Source organism: Cololabis saira, chromosome 14 (assembly GCF_033807715.1).
Source record: "Cololabis saira isolate AMF1-May2022 chromosome 14, fColSai1.1, whole genome shotgun sequence".
Classification (NCBI taxonomy): domain Eukaryota; kingdom Metazoa; phylum Chordata; class Actinopteri; order Beloniformes; family Belonidae; genus Cololabis; species Cololabis saira.
The window spans coordinates 27,981,699-28,000,612 of record NC_084600.1 but is presented as its reverse complement, the minus strand read 5'-3'; the positions used below and the strand labels follow the sequence as shown (position 1 = coordinate 28,000,612).

Here is an 18,914-nt window from a genome sequence, read left to right as displayed (position 1 = left end):
CAACTGATTTAAAATAACTGCTCGGCCCCTGAAGCACCACAAAAGACGTCCAGATGTCTTCATTTGAAGCTTTTTAGGATCATCTCCACCAGCTTGCTAAATCACAGACAACCTGCTGCTGCAAAGGTTTTCATTCAAACCAAAGTTCAGCGGGATGCTCCAAGCTCTGAAGATGTTAACAGGGCAAGGCAAGTTTATTTATATAGCACAAGTCAACACAAGGTAATTCAAAGTGCTTTACGTCAACATTAAAAGCAGCAAGACACAATTAAACAGTAAATAACAAATAAGAAAAAGCACAGGTTGTTAAAAAGTAAGGGCAGTAGAGCAGATAAGTATTTAATTTAAGAGTATGCTTCAGTTAACTAATGTTTTTATGCCTGATTTACAAAGCAGCAGATCAGCTGACCACTTCGGAAACAAAGGGAGGTGCACATTCCCCTGGAAATGAGGTGCCAGAAGTGCGCTCACATACCTTTTTAGACATGTAAAGCAGCGAGTTATAGTCGTCAGGACTCCGTCGCATCCAGTTTCCTCTTTCCTGAGGACCGTTCTTCAGAGCGACTCCACCACCGCAGGTCGAACTCTTCTTTGATGTGACAAGGCTAAGAAATGCAGCAGACGTAGGCAAATAATGTGGGGTTCAGTTCATTCTGAAAGTGGCATATTAAGACAGTATGAGCTTCTAATTACGGTGGTTCTCTGCAGAATTTCAGTGATTTGGGAAACCAAAATCAAAACAGTGAGGAAAACGCTGAGTTGAGGCATCAACAGACCTTTGCTGAGCAGTAAACACTAAGTATGAGCAGGCAGAGACAAGTGTTTGGAAATATCAACTTCTCAAGAATACTAAAGAGTCTTCAGAGGACGTGTATGCCCCAATCTGAGCGACTGATAAAAGGCACAGCTCTGTACAAATCCTGCCTCAGATTTGGGTAAACAGCCTCAGTGCTCTGCATCTAAATGAGCAGGAGTCATCATTTACAGCCTGACTTTTTACATTAGAAAGATAAGACTGACGTATTCCTCTCAAAGATCGTGCTGGAAGATGTTTTTAAATGGAAATCAGAAGCGCCTTTATCAAAACTAGACCGGCGGGCAAACGACTTTGCAGTTTCCATTTTAACGAGATGTTTTGACAACAGGCTTGACAGGATCAACAGTGATGGTGTGTCAGAGCCGTCTGAGATACCCGTCTGGAAGACTTGATCAGCGTTGCAGAGCGCAGACTGGAGCTGCCGAGGGACCCAGACCTCTCCACCTGCTCCAGCAGGATCCTGGTTCTGGGGACGGGGCTCCACGACACCCCGAGGCCGGGCTGCACTTCCCCGCTGCCACCCCGAGTCACGTGGTTTGTTACCTGCAGGCCCAGACTCAGTCAGGTTTTCACTTTCAAAAGATAATACACACCTTGCTAGAGGGTGGATGAAACGGACGGGAGAAATGCATCGTGCATTCAGAGCAGCAGGCATCAAGAACGGTTCCTTACCAGAGCTGCAACATTGAAGTCCTTCGCCATCGTCTTAAGAACTCCCGCCACTTGTATCATCAAGGACATGCCTGGAGGCACAAAAAGTTGTGAGGAGTTTGGTGCATGAACAGAATAAACTCAGCGTCTTTCAGATAGTCTCTACGTGGCCTAAACCTCAGATGATGTGTGTTACATTAATGTTGCCGAGGGTGATTCATGGCTCTCCGCAGGCTATAGGGACGGCAATGTCACCCCTGAGCACAGAGATGAATACTCCATCACTGAAAGTTCAGCTATAATCACTAATCACGATCAAATAGAAGTAAATTCGGACTGTGAATACTTTCCAAACCAGCGAGGATGTTTCCCCATACCAGCTAACATGTAGAAGGGCATCGGTCAGCCGTAATGTGAGTAAACGCTGTTCAGCTGGTTACAGGGCAGTGCTCTGTTGGGGGAAAGCCAACCTGACATTCAAATGATAGATACTTTTTCATTTTTTCCACAATCTCAATCAACAGAAACCTGGCTCCACAGGATCCATTACCAACAATCTGGTACCAGAAGATCAGCCTGGGATTATCTTGGTGTCCTGACTGGTCCTGTGTTGTAATTGTGTAACTGTGTCGGCGTATCCTTGCCTCGACAATCAAGAGTAATGTAAATATAGATGTTGCATCCAACGAGTAACATTCAAATAACAGGAAATCCAGATTAGACCAGTACATCCAAATTAAATCAGTACATCTCTGAATATTTATGTAAACGTCTGGTTAAATTGCAACTTGAAGTGAACTCACAGCAAGAAGTCAAGGTCTCTCTGTGCACAAGTATACGGGGCATGCTTAGGCTGCAGAAACCAAACAAATCCATCACAGAGATAGCTGGGACATTAGGAGAGGCCAAATCAACAGTTCACAGGATTCAGCGGAAAAAAGAAAAAAACTCACACCTCCACACGTACATACCGGCGAGCTCAGCAACATAAAAAGGCCAGGACATCTGGGGAAGATAACGGCAGTGATTCATAGCAGGAAAAGCCATACACAACATCCAGCAGAGTGAAAATGCTCTCCAAGACTTCCACTTATTATCAAAGACTCCTCTGAGTGAGCAAATACCGAGGATTCACTATAAAGTACAAAGCGAACACGAGAGAAAGGTCAGAGTTGACTTGACCAAAAAGAAAACTCTTTAAAAGCCAGAGCAGCTCTGGGACCGCAATGTTTGGATGGATGAAAAAGAGATCTCCTTAAGATGTGTGCAGCTTCCTCACCATGGGAGGCCCTGCGGTGGATCTGGTGTGGACGGCTGACCTGCTGTGTCATGTAGTCTGTCAATCACAAGATCTACACCTGCTCCAGAAGAAAGCAACATAAAGGTGGGGGACCCAGGGCCAGGCTACAGACAGAAGTAAACGCTTCGGCAGAAACAAACTGCACATTCTCAAAGACTCACTGAAGCTCACCTGAAGTTGGTCAGGTTTGGACTTCTACACGTTTAAATGATGTGCTGTTGAAGCCAACAAGCTGAAACCATTTCCTGAGACCTCAGCGGATATTTTTGTTCATATTTTCACAGGGATACAGTACAGCAGCTCCCTGCTGATCCACGTCTCTACACCTCAGTTCACAGCAGGAGTCAGAGTCACAAAGTGCCACTTCAGACGCCCAAATACATATTCTTTTTTTAGTTACTCATGGGTTTTATGATGTTTGTTTGTACTTGTAATGCTTTTGCAGCGGCAGGTTTATTTCAGGCTGCTGCTTGGATCCTTGGCTACTCAGTGGCAGTTTAATTAGATCATGGTTTTGGGGCTTTCTATGAACCAGCTGGTAGCAATAAAGCTGAATAAAGTGTAGCTGGATGAAGAACTTTAATCACAGCGTCTCAAGAGATGAAAGTCCAATTTCATGTGCTCCATGTTTTCATTAACACTGATGCATTTACTCCCTCATTCCAGCTTGAGCTTTAATTGTTATGACTGTACAACAGTGTCATTTTTATTCGCTCTTGGAACCTCGATGACTTGTTTTCCACAAAACATACAGGACCCCCTCCCGTTATATGTGTTCTCCAGATCCGCGGTTGCAGGTGTAAACACCGCTGCAGGCACCATTAAATACGATGGACCAGCAGAAAGAGATATCACCTTCATTTTGTTTGCCTCCCAGTAGAGGAGAGATAACCGCTGACACCGAGTCCACGATCACCGCCTTGACAGAGCCGCCGCCAGACGCCTAATGCAAAATATGACAAAATCAGATTGCTGAAGATTTGATTCCTCTCTCACAGGGTCCCTCAGGTGTGGCAGGTATATGTTATGCAAACAAACCTGTTGAAGCCCGCCTCCGCAAAGACCATACAGACAGTCGAGCAGAGCGTAGATGTCAAACAAGCGGAAGACACGAATCCTCTGAAGAGCCTCCATCTGGAAAGTTTATTTTACAGCACATTTTTTTGTTTGTAGGCTATATAATGTTTCCTTGAATCTGAATTGTGTCAGCCCACCTGCTCATCTGTGTTGCTAGTTTCAGCTTGTAGCATTTGAAGCAGACGCCTGGCCGTCAGCCCCCCCGTCGTATCGATATATATGACGCTCTGTTTGAGTTGGTAAGAAATCTGCACTGCGACGGCAAAACACACCTGGAAGACATGGAAAAGGCATAAAGGGAATAGTTAGCGATAGCACAAACAATGAGTCTGAAAGGATTTCTACAGTGGGAGGGTTTTTTTTTTTTAGATAATCAGATAAGAAAAGAGGGAAATGTAAAAAAAGAGCAAATTTATGAGGCTGAAATTATCAGTGATAAAGGGGGTGGGTAGGAAATGTTCACCTGAGATTTGCCACTTCCTGGACCTCCTGACAGCTCCGTTATCTCTCCAGTATACAAGCCAGAATCCAGCAGTTTATCTAAGCTGCAAGAAACAAGGTACAATTCATTACTCACATCTGCCATCCAGTGTAATAAACCATTAGCTTCAAGTGCGAGCTCAGAGCCACCGAGAGCTGCGGTAAACATCCTGCTCGCATCACGATCCAGACCTCTCCTAAGGTGTTTTTGCAGCCGCTATTTGTGTCCAATAAAGCTCAGCCTCTGCCCGCCCCTTTCAAATCAGATCTGTCAAAAATAATTGGCTTTTTATCCATTTTCTGAAGATACTTTTATATCTCTCCATAAGACGAACGGAAGTGTAGAAGAAATCTGCACCAATCAGCTGCTTTAATAAAGCCACCTATCTAACATTGTGTCTCACTCAGACATGGTTGGGGGTTAAATGGTCTGTATTGAATTATAATGAAGAAGAAAACATTGATATTTAAGGATATTCAGTAAACGGAGAGAAATGCATAAGTTGTGTCAGTAAAACAGACGAGGAACCCCTCAGCAGCGTACAACACGCTCCGAAGCTGCTCTTAAACTGGTTTTAACCCAAATTGACGTTAGGAGTAAGATGTTGGTCTCTTTCCAAGACAGGAGTCGCTGTTGAGAATTTGGGAGTCTTAAAGTTATTTCCCTGTTCACGTTACTGATCGCTGACGGAGGGTCACACAATACAAGATCTGACAGTGATATCTATCGACAGACTCTCAGAGGAAATGAGGCATAACCATGTAAAAAAAAAACAAAACAAACACATCTGAACACGGTCTGAGGGAGGAAACAAACAAGGCAAGCTGTTTGTTCAGAATACAACCAAAGAGAGACGAGTACAGGCGGCCAGCAGAGTGTGTTTTGTGGCTGTCTGCTGTGTTGTGGTTTGGTGCATGTCTGCGTCTACTTCTTGCTTTCCAGATTCCCTTTTCTTTTTTTTTCCAACCCCACCCTGGGTGTGGGGGCTGAAGTCATGGGGGAACTTAACACGCACTCAGCGCCCACAGCGTCCCCGGCAGGAATTGAACCCAGGACCTTCTTGCTGTGAGAAGTCTGCGCCACTGTGCCCGCCTACATCATAACATATTCCCTGGATAGTCTATGGTTGTTGGCAATAGCTCTGCGGTGAATCAGCAAGCCTCTTTGATGAGTCTTGAAGTTGCTCACACACCAAGATCTAACTCCAACTCTCGACCTCAAGCCACTGATGCAGCCACAAGCTCTGCAACGTGCAAATCAGGCCTAAGACCATCTAGTCTGGGAGAGGCCTTAGTCTCTGTGCTGTCATCAAGACCCAGTAACAACAAAAAAAAAAAGAATTGATGGGAAACGTGACACCTCAGCTCATTGATCTCCTCTGGCTACCTGCAGCTGCTCCAACAGAACACAAGCCCATGTCTAGCCTGCAAGTTGATCTCGGGGCCCACACCTGCCTGTTTGAAGGTTGTCGTAAAGGTGTACCCCCCTTCCCGAGCAGAGCCGGATTAAATAAATGGACTACACTAGGCAGACTGTGATTTTTGGGGCCCCCTCCATCGATGTTATTTATGAATTGAAATCTTAAACTTACCAAAGTTACTAATAAAAGTTAATTCACATTTTACATAGCATAGTCATAGTCAAGTTGGTTCTTTGTTTAATATACAACACATGACTTATTTTGGAATACAGTCTATCAGACTATTTTTTGATTTTTATTATTTATACGTTATTACAACGCTCTATTAAATGCTATTAAATTATCCTTATCTTATCGATTGCGAGTATCATTGTTAAGGTATTAGTACCAGTAAATCACCAATAGGTGTCAGCATTGCTATGTAAACAGAGTAAAATAAGATAAATGTTTTAAGCTATTGCATTTTGCAGAAAATCTTAATTAAATGTGTTGATTAAATTGAATAGTTAAATAAGAAAGTCAAATCTACAAAGACCAATAAAATTTGCAGTAAGACAAAGTGTGTTGTAGTATGTATGTCTGTATGTGTATGTATGTGTATGCGTATGCAGAGCCGTCTGGGATATTTGCGAGGCCCTGTACGAAATGGCCCGGGGGAGGCCCTTGCGCGTGAGCGTAGCGAGCGCGCGCGCGCGCGCGCGAAATTTTTGGGTTTTTCGGGTCGGATCGGGTGTCTATATGCGCAATTTTAACTCTCCAATTAGCAAAATACTGGATACCTTCCCCTGCCTCATCATCATCTCTTGCCTCGACGCGGGGCCCCACGGCTGCTTGAGACCCGGTCGGATCTGTGATTTTTGTAACAAATTTATCAAACGAGCCTTTCAGAGAGGCATTAAACTCTTCCATTTTCTTTTGTTTTTTTCTTTTTTCATCCCCTGATGGAAATTTCCTGAATCTGTCTCGTTCTCTCGACATTGTGTGACAGTTTGTTCCACTTCCACCCGTCTGGATCAGAGCAGCTTGTGTCCGCGCTTGGTCTGATCAGTTGTATTGAACAACAGACACGCGCATCATTGCACATATATTTATTGATATGCACAGACTAGTACACATTTAGGTATGTAATGGAACGTGACTGTTGATATTTATAAGGGAAAAAATGAGAAAAAAAAAAAAAAAAACGGCCCGAGCGCGAGGCCCTTGGGGCGCGAGGCCCCGTGCGGTTGCACGGTTCGCACACCCCTTGCGGCGGCCCTGTGCGTATGTATGCGTATATATATGTATGTATACTAAATATAGTAATAATGCACACATATATATTTATATATATATATATATATATATATATATATATATATATATATATGCCTTAGGTTTTTACCGGCATGGCATCAACCATTAATATGTGTGCAGACAAAAAAAAAATACATTTTTTTTAATTTTTTTTGTCCCTCTGTCTGGGCCCCTCCCCTGTCAATCGGGCCCTAGGCACATGCCTAGTTTGCCTTTGCGTTAATCCGGCTCTGTTCCCGAGCACTGCGCTCCTCACAAGAACACAGACTGGCCTTGGCCTCTCCTCTCAGTGGAGACCTGAAGGTGGAACAAGTTATCTGTGGCCACAAGAGCAGAGTCATCCCTCTCTACGTTTAAGGTGTTGAAAACCGCCTCTTCCAGGAACCCCTGCTGCCGTCATCTGCTCTCCTCCTTTAACCGCCCAAACTGTTACTTGAATTTTGTCTCAGTGGCACTTGTTTAAATGCTATTTTATCAGCACCTACTTCGCGACCCAATGTGTTACTGGACCTTCACTGTATTCCTCTGTTGTAAGTCGTGTTGGATAAAAGCGTCTACTAGATGTACTGTTATGTTACATTAAACTGGACTGATGGACAAATGGAGGAGTTTCTGGACAACTTTAGTCACCAAACTAATTTAAAATGGTGGATAGCCACAACTGACAAATGGATTAAAAAAAAAAAAAAAAAAAACAATTTACACTCATATTGGAGGACTTTGCTGGCAGGAAATGAAAATGTGACCAGAGGAAGTTTCAACAGTCTTCACCAGACCAACATTCAGCAGATAACAGTCTCTCTAAACAGATTGTAATGCTGTGATGCTGCACATTTAACAGAATAATGGTCTGGTGGTGATTGAACATCTTTCAACAACTATCTGATGTCTTGCAAAGAGTTTCTGTGCACACATTCACGGTTGTGTGAAGCAACCAACACAATGTCTAATAGCAGCCTGTGTGGGTTCATCTGAAGCATCAACCTTTTGCAATTTTTAGCTTCAAGTGTGAATCTATTTCTTTTACGAGTACAACACATAGACTTGCTTTTTCCCGACTGAAAATAGATGCCTCAAACTGCCTCAGAAGTGGCACGTTGACTATCTTTAGTCAGAGGGATATAGTGAGCCACCTAAGGTCTGTGCTCAAGATTTACAACGTTGTCAGTCTCGTTCTGGATTCTTTGTTGCTGCACTGGTAAATCTGCGTCGAGTCCCACCTTTGTACAGCCTGGGTCGTTTATACAGACCTCCTCCAGCTCTGTGTAAGCACTCTTATTCACACCACAACACACTAAAGCTGTAAATCAACAGCGGGCCATTCATTTCCAGCTGAGCTGAAACAGATTGAACAAAGTCTGGCCTGATGTGATGGTGCAGATGGAGGATAAAAGAAAGTTTCACAACCATTCAATCTGATTTTAGGTTGTAAATAATAGTTCTGCCAAACAAGTGCCAGAAAGGCGTCGGCCCGTTGAGCTGTTGAGCTGCCTCGGCAGCCAAAACCTTTCTTTCAAATATTAGAGAAACACGTTTCCTCATGTGGCCAGACATCCAAAACTAAAAATATATCATGTATGATTGTTTAAATAACCTACACCATAACACAAAGCGGGAGGGGAGGGAGGGGAGTCGTATGGACCGTGGCGCTGAATTTTCTTGAATGTTGCTTGGAAAGAAAAAGGAGAGCATTTTTAGCCGAGACTGTTTGCAGTTGATCTGAAATTTCAGAAGCCAGGTAGAAGAGGAGGTAATCGGTGCATAATCTTTGAGTCTGTAATAAACCAGCCTATAAAGAAAGAGAAAGAAAACAAAAACATCCAGTGTAAACATATATTTGCTGCATCGCTTAATGGAACGATTTTTGTAAATGTTTTGTTTGTCCAACTGAAGTTTGATCATCAGGAGCTGATTAGCTTTCCATTTATAAACAAAACAAGAGACAAAAACCAGTTACCTGAGTGAGTTGTCGACTAGAACTTCACAACCATTTCATACTGAGGATCATTATTCAGAAATTTCTTCCACAAATTCTAAAGTTTTATGCAGAGATTAATGAATCTCTATCCTACAATGCACTATTTACACCCGGGGGACTCAGCCTCTCCAGGAGGTTCTTTTCACACCTAATATTGTCTCTGCTATGCTGCCAGCTAACCTAATCAAGGTGCACTGGGCAGTCTGGAGCGTGCTCACGCAGGACCGGTCCTGAAGTCGGGCCGGTCTGGCGAGTGCGAGGGCTCCTTTCATGCCAAAGCAAGATTCATCCTCTCTGACAAGGTCAGAAGAGCTGCACTTGGCTATGGTACGGCTGCACGTGTATGTAGATGAGGACATGTACAATCATTTAAGAACATAGTGGCCAAATTCAAACCTGAGACGGATTTATCTGACGAGATAAATTCAAAATCAGCCTCAAAATAGTGCCACGTGGGGGTTTTATGCAAAAATTTAAGTATAGCCCCAATCATGCTCATCGGACAAGTGAAATTGGAGAAATATGAGTGTTAGCAGGCGGGGAGTGTCCCTTAGCTGCAGGATGTTCCTCCATGCATTTTTTGACGTTATTTATAAATACCTCTTACTTTTCCAGCCTTTTACTAACAATTATCACAGCATTCCAACTCCTCTGGAACTGGAGTTGTTAGCAAGCTAGCACATTCTGATCAAACTTTTGCAATTTTGAAATAATTCAGTACCTTGTTGGATTTCCACCTCTTTGTCTCCTCAATGACACTAATGGCTCCCATGCCTTGTAGTTACTTAGTTACTGATATATATGACAAATACTATATGAGAGTTCAAGATGACTTCCAAAGACGCTTGGAAAGCTGTTCCTCTGTTAGAAACTCGTTCCACGTTTAATGAGTTCTTCCACTGATCTGATCCATTTCCCACTGAAATATAATGAAGCTCAGTTGTGATGTTTTTGCTTAATCTTGCCGACACTCAAAAGGACCCGACAACCAAAGGGCCCCTTGATCAAATATTAATAAGAACCCATAACATGAATACTTCGTTTTTCACTGGGAGAATCTGCCATTGTGATTTAGTAAAAATACTCTGTGATGTTTTCTCTGTGATTCAGATTTGTGTCCACCAGCATTGAGCAAGGCAGTAAAACTTTAAGAGCCTTATTTTACTGTTGTTCTTGTTCACGAGCGAAGGAAAAGTAGGGCAAGAGGCCAACAGGCAAACGGGGACAGCATCTGCAGCGATGCGTCCGCATTATCGGTCTGTCGTGGTGAGAAGACAGTTGAGCCAAAAGGTTAGTCTCTCCGTCCATCAGTCGATGAACGGTCCAGCCCTCACTCTGGTCTTGAGCTGCCGGTAATGACAGGAAGAACTGGACAGTGGATACAGGTGGCTGAAATGTTTCCTATCTAGTGTGTCTGGACTCTCCCTTTGAGAGGACGAGAAGTTTGACGCTTGAACGCCTCCCTAGGGGGGTGTCTTGGACATGGTGCTGTGGTAGATCCAGGACTGGCTTGGTAACGCTTGGTAATCCCTCAGAGGAGCTAGAGGAGGTGGCTCAGGAGAGGCCTGTAGGTCCGGGCCTCTTTTCTGAGGCTGCTGCCCCTGAGACCCAAACTCAGACAAGTGGATGGATGGACAGATAAATGGATGGTTGGTTGAAGTAAAAACGAGAAAGGCGGCAGGAAAACCTGCCCAAGCTAAAGTATTATATTCATCAACAGTCACAGCTGTTTTCCTGCTCTACCTTTATTGCTAGATTGATGAAGTGATCATTTAGGAAGCCAATTCAGACATGATGTGACAAGAGTAGCATTAATCGTGGGACTTTTTAAATCATTTTATCCTTTTATATTAGAACAATATTAAACACAGATACAACATAGAATGTTGGATTCATCTCACCAAATGTACAGAATCTACTGGATCAAAGTTTCTGTAAACCTGAGGCACTTCTGGAAGAGCAAAGTTATTCTGGTGACTTACATTCTGATCATCATCAAGTGTGATGGTCAAAATACTTCATCCATCTGTTTCTAGAAGTGCACTGTTTTGATTTGCCATCGTTGAGGAAGAGGCCAGCGATCTGTGCAGTTTGTAGAGTCTCATCAACTCACTTGTGATGATGGATGTGACAGACATCCACTTAAATTTACATAGCCAAAGTCCTTCAGCTTGAAGGTGAAGCTCGTGTTCGCACCACCCACTCACGGCGTGATTGTCAAGAGAAGAAATGGCGGGGGAGGGACTTATTTGCATTCCTCCTGCCAACTCCAGAAACAATGCAGAGGGCTGTGCTGCTGGTGTACATCAAGTTGTGTTCTTGTGAGGGCTCAGAGAGATGAAAGTCGTTGTCCTTGAAAAGTCACGGATCAAAAGAAACTAACAATCTCTCTCCCACACTCAGAGGGTTTAGACCACATGTGCACATCTGATGGGTCTCATCTTAGTGTTCGACTGCAAGACAAGCAGTGATTTTATTTATCTTAAAAGGTTGTGTTAAATAAATATTTCCCTCTGAATATAGATATGTATGCAGCCAAATCAAGGCCAAAAGTTTTGCTAATTTGAAAATAAAATTTGAACCTGAAAATTCTTTTTTACAGTTTCAATTTTATTTTTTTCAGTATCAGATCTTTTTTTCAGTTTCAAATCTTTTTATTTCAGTTTCAAATCTTTTTTTCAGGTTCAAATCTTTTTTTTTCAGTTTCACGTCTTTTTTTTTTCAGTTTCACTTCTTTTTTTTTCAGGTTCAATTTTTTTTTTCAGGTTCAGACTTTTGGCCCGGATCTGGCGTGGGGGGCGTGGCATCAACTGAGAGGGGCGTGGCATCATGAGTGACAGCAGAACAGAGAAGAGGGGGGACGTTACTCAGTCATGTTGCCTTCAGGAATCGTAGGTTGCAGAAGTTATCAGTAGAAGTATGATTCAATACTGTATATACACCATATTCACGTGATTGGCAGTGGAAAATACTGATATTAGTGACACATTTCTGTTTAAAAAGCTGTTTTAGACCGTACTTGGCACCAATCGCAGTATAAAAGCAATAAATGCCAGACTGTACAGTTCAACAGCCACACTTTAAAGTTTGACATTTCCCACTTCCACATACTACCAAGTACGGTCTAAAACAGCTTTTTAAACAGAAATGTGTCACTAATATCAGTTTTTTCCACTGCCAATCACGTGAATATGGTGTATATACAGTGTTGAATCATACTTCTACTGATAACTTCTGCAACCTACGTTTCCTAAAGGCAACATGACTGAGGAACGTTCCCCGCCTTCTCTGTTCTGCTGTCACTCATGATGGCACGCCCCTCACAGTTGATGCCACGCCCCCCACGCCAGATCCGGGCCAAAAGTCTGAACCTGAAAAAAAAATTTGAACCTGAAAAAAAAAGAAGTGAAACTGAAAAAAAAAGACGTGAAACTGAAAAAAAAAGATTTGAACCTGAAAAAAAGATTTGAAACTGAAATAAAAAGATTTGAAACTGAAAAAAAGATCTGATACTGAAAAAAATAAAATTGAAACTGTAAAAAAGAATTTTCAGGTTCAAATTTTATTTTCAAATTAGCAAAACTTTTGGCCTTGATTTGGCTCCATAGATATGTGTCTTTCTTCTTTTTCTACATATAGAAATATGCATGACATATTACACACATATTCAGGCTTTCTGAATCCTACCTGAATTAAATTAAATTCACTGCATGGCAATTATTTTGGAGTCCATCTCAAGGAATTGACTTAGTTATGAGAAAAGGTATTATGAAACTCTGAAACCTTAGAGGTCCAAATTCTTGTTGCACTTGGGGTTTTCAGATCAGCTTTGCGGCTTGGATCCTTGCCAATCAAACACTTCCTTTCATTTCCCACGATAAATGATAAGCTGATTTGAAATCCACTATTTTTTTTGCTGTTGTCACTGAGTGGATACATCTTAAGAAGGATCTGTTCTGAGGCTTCATCGTCCTGGAAAAAAGACCAAACCTATTTCCAATTGAAGAAACGAGAAAAATCTAAAATTTCAATGTGTAATTGTGCGTTCACTGTAGAATTAATGACTCCTACCTCTCCTAGGACATTAACCGGCGTACAACCTCGTATCATCAACAATTTCTAATTTTGGTTGTTTCCTTCAGGCACTCATCTTTATCCATTTATCGGACCTGAACCAAACAAAATCTCCAGCATCATCCCTTTGCCCAGCGCAGATTTGCGGTTCAGCACTGAAAAATCACTCTGATGCAATCATCCACAGTCTGCGAGTGCCTCTCTTCATTCCACTGTAATACTGTTACCTTCCGTTAAAGACCCAGTGATGGTTTACATTTGGCTTCTTGCCTTTAGATTTCTTTTTGTTGTTTTTTTTCTCTTACCATTTTGTCAAAACATTGGTGCATGTTTTCTGCTCACTTAACTGAATTTCTTCACCAGGCATTTTCTTTTCTCAAAGCGTATTGATCTTAGTTTTACTTTGTGATATTTTGATAGCTCCTTCTTGTTACCTTACTGTGCTGATTTGGTTGGTGAAATTTTAGACACTGATGACTGGAGACAGCCAGGATTAATTGCAACACTTCGAGCTGAATTACTTTCGGGAGGGAGTTTTGATTGAACTGTCGTTTCAACTCTCTTTTTCGGGGGCCATGTATCCTGTAAAGTACAACAGCTCATTAAATGGGACATGGGGCATACCTTTATGACATATCTGCAATGATGCAACAATGGTAAAGTCCTCCGAGGTTGTGTGTCCGACCAGTTACCCAAGTCTTGTGAAATCCATGATAGACTTTATTTTGGAACTTCAAGCAGCTGCTACCTCTCTCAGTCAAATGCTACTACGGCCTGAGGCTGCGTTTCCATGAGCAGAGGGTTCCAGGTGGAACCTCTAACTGGACCAACGCACATCTCAGCCCTTTCAGCTGATCCCTCTCCATTACACTGTATTACCACACAAGACGTGTTGAGTGAACAAATAACACTCTTTACCACGTGATGGTATGCCCTCTTTGCTGTTCGCAACAGCATAACATTAAGCGAAACAGAAGAATACAGCAAAAGAAAAGAAGACAAGTAAACATGGAAGGGACAGGGATGTTTCTTGCGTTTTTTGTTTGCTTTTTTTCTTGTAATGTCCACCTTCATCAAGTTTCTGGTCAAAATGGTTTGAATCAGTTGTGTTCACGTGATTTATGTTCAGGTGAACCTAATTTCCTGCTCAGAATGCTCAATTAGCAGAGACCCCTGGCCAAGTAGTTCCTCTAGGCTGATGTAGACTACCTCTCCTTTTCTCATCCCGTTTCTGAATGTTTTTGGCCCTGCAAGGGTCCTTGAAGATTTAATTTGCAGGGCCGCTCCTGGTAATGGAGACAAACATCAACTGTCTGGCCCCTGAAAAACTACTTATGGATATATTGTGTTATGGTACACAATATATGGGTAGGGCATTCAGAGAAATTTTACCAATCACAAAACACTTAAGACCACATCATTTAAAGAAATAAGAGTTTTTCATGGTATTGGTCTAAAGCAATTACAACGGTTTGGAGGTACGATGGGGCAAAGCTGATGTAAAAGTGAACTAGATAAGAAATGGCCATCTGATGTGCACAAGCTTTCCGTTTTCACTTCAGACGAAGACGTGTTTGGACCTGTACAGATATTTCACAAATGGTTTGCATTATTTTTTTTTAAACCATCAATTAGTTTTGGTCGGTTTGATTCAGGGTGATTTTACAATGCCAGGATGTTCTGTTTGAGACATCTTTCATTCGATTCCGCTGAATGAACACCCTCCAAGAGTTGCGATTCCATATATTCCTTGCCAGGAGATCTATAAACCACACAGTGGGAATAAACAGGTTTGTTCTTAAGGAGACGGTAACCTTGGAGTTCATTCAGCATCACTAAGGAACCATCAAAATGTTTCAAAGCTTAATTCACCATGTGGACACAGAGAGTGATGATGCAGGTATTTTCATCAAATGCTGAATGTTATCACTTTATTTGTATCCGATAGTGATTCATACACAAATACTCTGAATAATACACTACAGCTTTTGTGCCATTAAAAAGGGTCAAAACTATTTGGTCAGCTACACGACACAGCTTCCTCTTCACTTAGGCCCTGTCCCAATACTATCACTACCCTTAGTTTTCATCCCTACCCCTAAATGTTGCGCGTTCCCGTGAGGGTAGTGGTGTCCCAATTCCTCTTTCGACCTAGGGGTAGTGAAGAAAACTAGTGTAGTGGCTATGAATCTATCCCTACGGATCGAGGGATTTCCGATGCTCACTAGTTTGATATAGGGACAAAAAAAAAAAAAAAACATGGCAGACATTTCTTATTTTTTTAGTGAATAAAATCAATATTTTGAGTTAGTTTCTGCATAAAAATGCGTTTTGATTACATTTCTAGCGAGAAATATATATTTTACTTTCATAATATTCACTCAGTGAATGTACATAATCACTCGTTTGCCCGTTTGCCGAAGATCACGCCAGAATAAAGGCTGATTTATGGTTCCGCGTTACACCAACGCAGAGCCTACGGCGTAGGTTACGTACCCTACGCCGTAGGCTCTGCGTCGATTTAACGTGGACTCATAAATCAGCTCCGGAGTCGGCAGGCAGAAATCTCGAAATTTTCTGAGCAAATTTCTTAACAGGCGTAGCTACAACTGTTAGATTTCATCTATTAAACCAACATTTATCTTCCAGCGGTAATTCTCCACAGAGCTGCAGGTTTCTCCCCCGGGACGACGGCGCAGGTCGATCACGTCTGTACTCCGGCTGCTGCTGCTTCGAGCCGGCGGCTCTTCTCATCTCCGAAAACATCGGGTCAAATTTCTTAACAGGCGTTATTTGGATAAACTGAGCTCAGGTTGGGGATCTTAACGGTTACTTTTACGCCTGAAAAAATATTAAAACTTAATAAAGTGGCATATTAACAGCGCTACAGCTGAAATTAAAACAGCTTTTGGCTCTCAGCTTCCTGATTTTAGGGGTGGTGCTGAAAGTAGGAGTAGGGGGAGTATTGGGACAGACCCCTGGGAAGATTTCAAGTGCCCTAAAATCTGTCCCTTCTTTTTTAGGGGTAGTGAGAGTGAGGGAGGGCTAGTGGTAGAAAGTAGGGCTAGTGAAGAAAAGTAGGGTGTGTATTGGGATTGGGCCTTACTGTCTTTCATCCTCAGGAGATAAACAAATAGAAGCCAATAATAGTTAGCATTTGTTTTCACCACAGTACTTCAACTTTGCACTGAGAGTGATGACATGTATGAACCTTTTAAATTTGGAGCATTTATGGGCTCATGTAAGCTAATCTCTTTTCGGAGGCGGTACCAACGGACCCAAAAGAAACTGCTTCTGGATGCCACTGAATAAACATGCAATTAATCAAAGAAACAAACTGTGTGATGTATGCAGAGAAACAACCCAACTAGTACCAGTATAAGACTATTAAAAGACAATCACTAGTATTGTCATATCTATAGGAACACAGCAAAGTCAAGAGCTGGAAAGATCCACCTAGTCCTGAACAGCATTCCTCACTTAATGTTTAAAAAGTACATATTACTACACTGAAGTGGGAGGGTGTGATAAATCTGACATTTATTTTAGCTTGTTGAATACTACTCACAATTTGTAGGCCAAACATCTGATATGAGAGAGAATATTGTGTTGTGTTCAGCCTTCAAGTGTTAGGAAGTCACTTAGCGACCATCACAGAGCCTGATGTAAACACTCATATTTGTCTATTATCCTCTTCAGGCTCAATACTTCTTCAAACAGCAGTTAAATAGAAATAGACTTATCTGCTGTTACAATGAAAAGGCTTTCAAAACCAGATCCACAGATTGTGAAGCTACAAAACTGGCTTCAAGTGCAACTTCAGCTTGTAAAAAAGTATTTTGTACATTTAATGTTTGATGGAAATTGTTGTGAGCAAGATGTGTGAATTCATGACTAAAGCATTTACTGATAAACGCTCAAACAGAGAAATGTAAGAATGTACAAAACACTTTAGCACACTCCAACACTGCTGTGTGTGTGTGTGTGTGTGTATATATATATATATATATATATATATATATATATATATATATATATATATATATATATATATATATATAGTACAGACATACATATACACACACATCAGAAGGTTTATTGCCAAGTACGTTACAGGACATAGAAGGAGTTTGTTTTGGGGTAGTTGGTGCAACAGATATTTCTAAATATGGAGATATGGAACAGTAATATTTTTAGCAGCATAAAACAAGTAATGGGATTAGCAGTATATGAGTTACTATAAATATATATACACGATAAGTAAGTGATTCAGTAAGTATTGAGACGCATGCACGCACGCACACGCGCGCGCACACACACACACACACACACACACACACACACACACACACACACACACACACACACACACACACACACACACACACACACACACACACACACACACACACACACACACACACACACACACACACACACACACACACACACACACACACACACACACACACACACACACACACACACACACACACACACACACACACACACACACACACACACACACACACACTTTAGGGTAAAGGATGTTACAGTACCTTAAGTTGTAAAACTACATTCGAGGTGTTTGAGCACACAGGAGAACACCGAATGAGCACAAACTATTGCGTCTGGTACCTGACCCAAGTCCTGATGAAAACCTTAAACTAGAACTCAAATAAATGAAAAATAAAACCCAGGAGTGCTTGGAGACGCAGCCCTAGGGAACAGGCGTGTTTGTTCTCTCGCATGTAAGTTGCTTTGGATAAAAGCGTCTGCTAAATGACAGTAGAAGTAGTAGAGAACCTACCAGCACCAAAGTAAAAGAAGCTTCTTGAATCACTAAGTTAAAATGTTATTTCTGTTGCTGCTGTAATTCATTTGCATGTTTAGTCAGTGATAGTTCAACCAAGTGGTGTGATGATACTAATATGCCTTATTGGGATCTATTTCAGAAGATTTTCCAACGCCTGTGCTTACAGGTGCTGACTAGAACCTCTCGTTTCATGAACAGGTTTCTGCATGACGCCAACACCGAGCTCAGCACAGAGTCAGACACGGCAGGCGTCTAAGACCATCACTCATCGCTTCAGCTGTTCACCAGTAGAGAGCAGCCAAGGCATGCAAACAAAAAAAAAAAGGGTGGGGGGCTAAAGATCACCATGGCTTCACTCACATTTATGACTTAAGCTCATATCAGTAATCCAAAGCACTAACTAATTTATGAAAACCTACTTAAAAGAGCCAGAAGAGAGAGAGAAATACCTGGGGTCATTAATTATGCTGAAATAGTCAGTTTGACTGTAGAAGAAGGTTCCATCTTATAAATGATGCCATGCTGGACCCTTTTCCCCTTTTTTCGGATGAAGCGGTTCACCAGCACATGTCCCTCCAAAAAAATGAATATTAACCCTCTGTGCTTTGTAAGACTGCATACCATCAATCATGTAACGCGTAATACATGTCTGCGCAAAGCTTGCTGTCTGCTCTAACACAATACCATGCTGAGCATGGTCCAAGTTCTCGCTTTTTGTTTCCCCGAGTCATTAAATTTTGATCCTCTGAAGCGCTGCTAAAATATGTTAAAGGGCTTGTCAGCTGTGTTTGTTTTTCTTGCAGACTGTGGTCAAGCTGGGGGCAAAGTAAATGCAGCTGATATATCAGGAGCCTCTTTAGGCAATGTTTATGGAACAACAAGACACAAAGTCGGTTGCAGCTGCCAAAGAGTTTCCTCAGTCTGGGAGCGTAGCACACAAACCTCTGCCTAAACACTCTCTGCTCAGCAGCACGCCTAACTAACGGTTGCCGTACCGGAGGCAC

At 42.0% G+C, this 18,914-nt stretch overlaps 1 protein-coding gene across 2 annotated transcripts in view; it reads right to left on the bottom strand.

Moving 5' to 3' along the window:
• rad51d (RAD51 paralog D) overlaps positions 1-18,914 on the bottom strand; it is a 29,139-nt gene that overhangs the window by 1,364 nt on the left and 8,861 nt on the right. For both annotated transcript variants that reach the window (XM_061740298.1, XM_061740299.1), the window contains 7 exons: positions 4,309-4,390; positions 3,983-4,117; positions 3,807-3,902; positions 3,624-3,711; positions 1,490-1,560; positions 1,193-1,360; positions 476-605 (listed from right to left, as the gene is read on the bottom strand). In XM_061740298.1, the coding sequence (XP_061596282.1) occupies positions 510-605; positions 1,193-1,360; positions 1,490-1,560; positions 3,624-3,711; positions 3,807-3,902; positions 3,983-4,117; positions 4,309-4,390 (736 nt within the window). In that variant the 3' untranslated portion in view covers positions 476-509. The remainder of the gene's footprint in view (positions 1-475; positions 606-1,192; positions 1,361-1,489; positions 1,561-3,623; positions 3,712-3,806; positions 3,903-3,982; positions 4,118-4,308; positions 4,391-18,914) is intronic.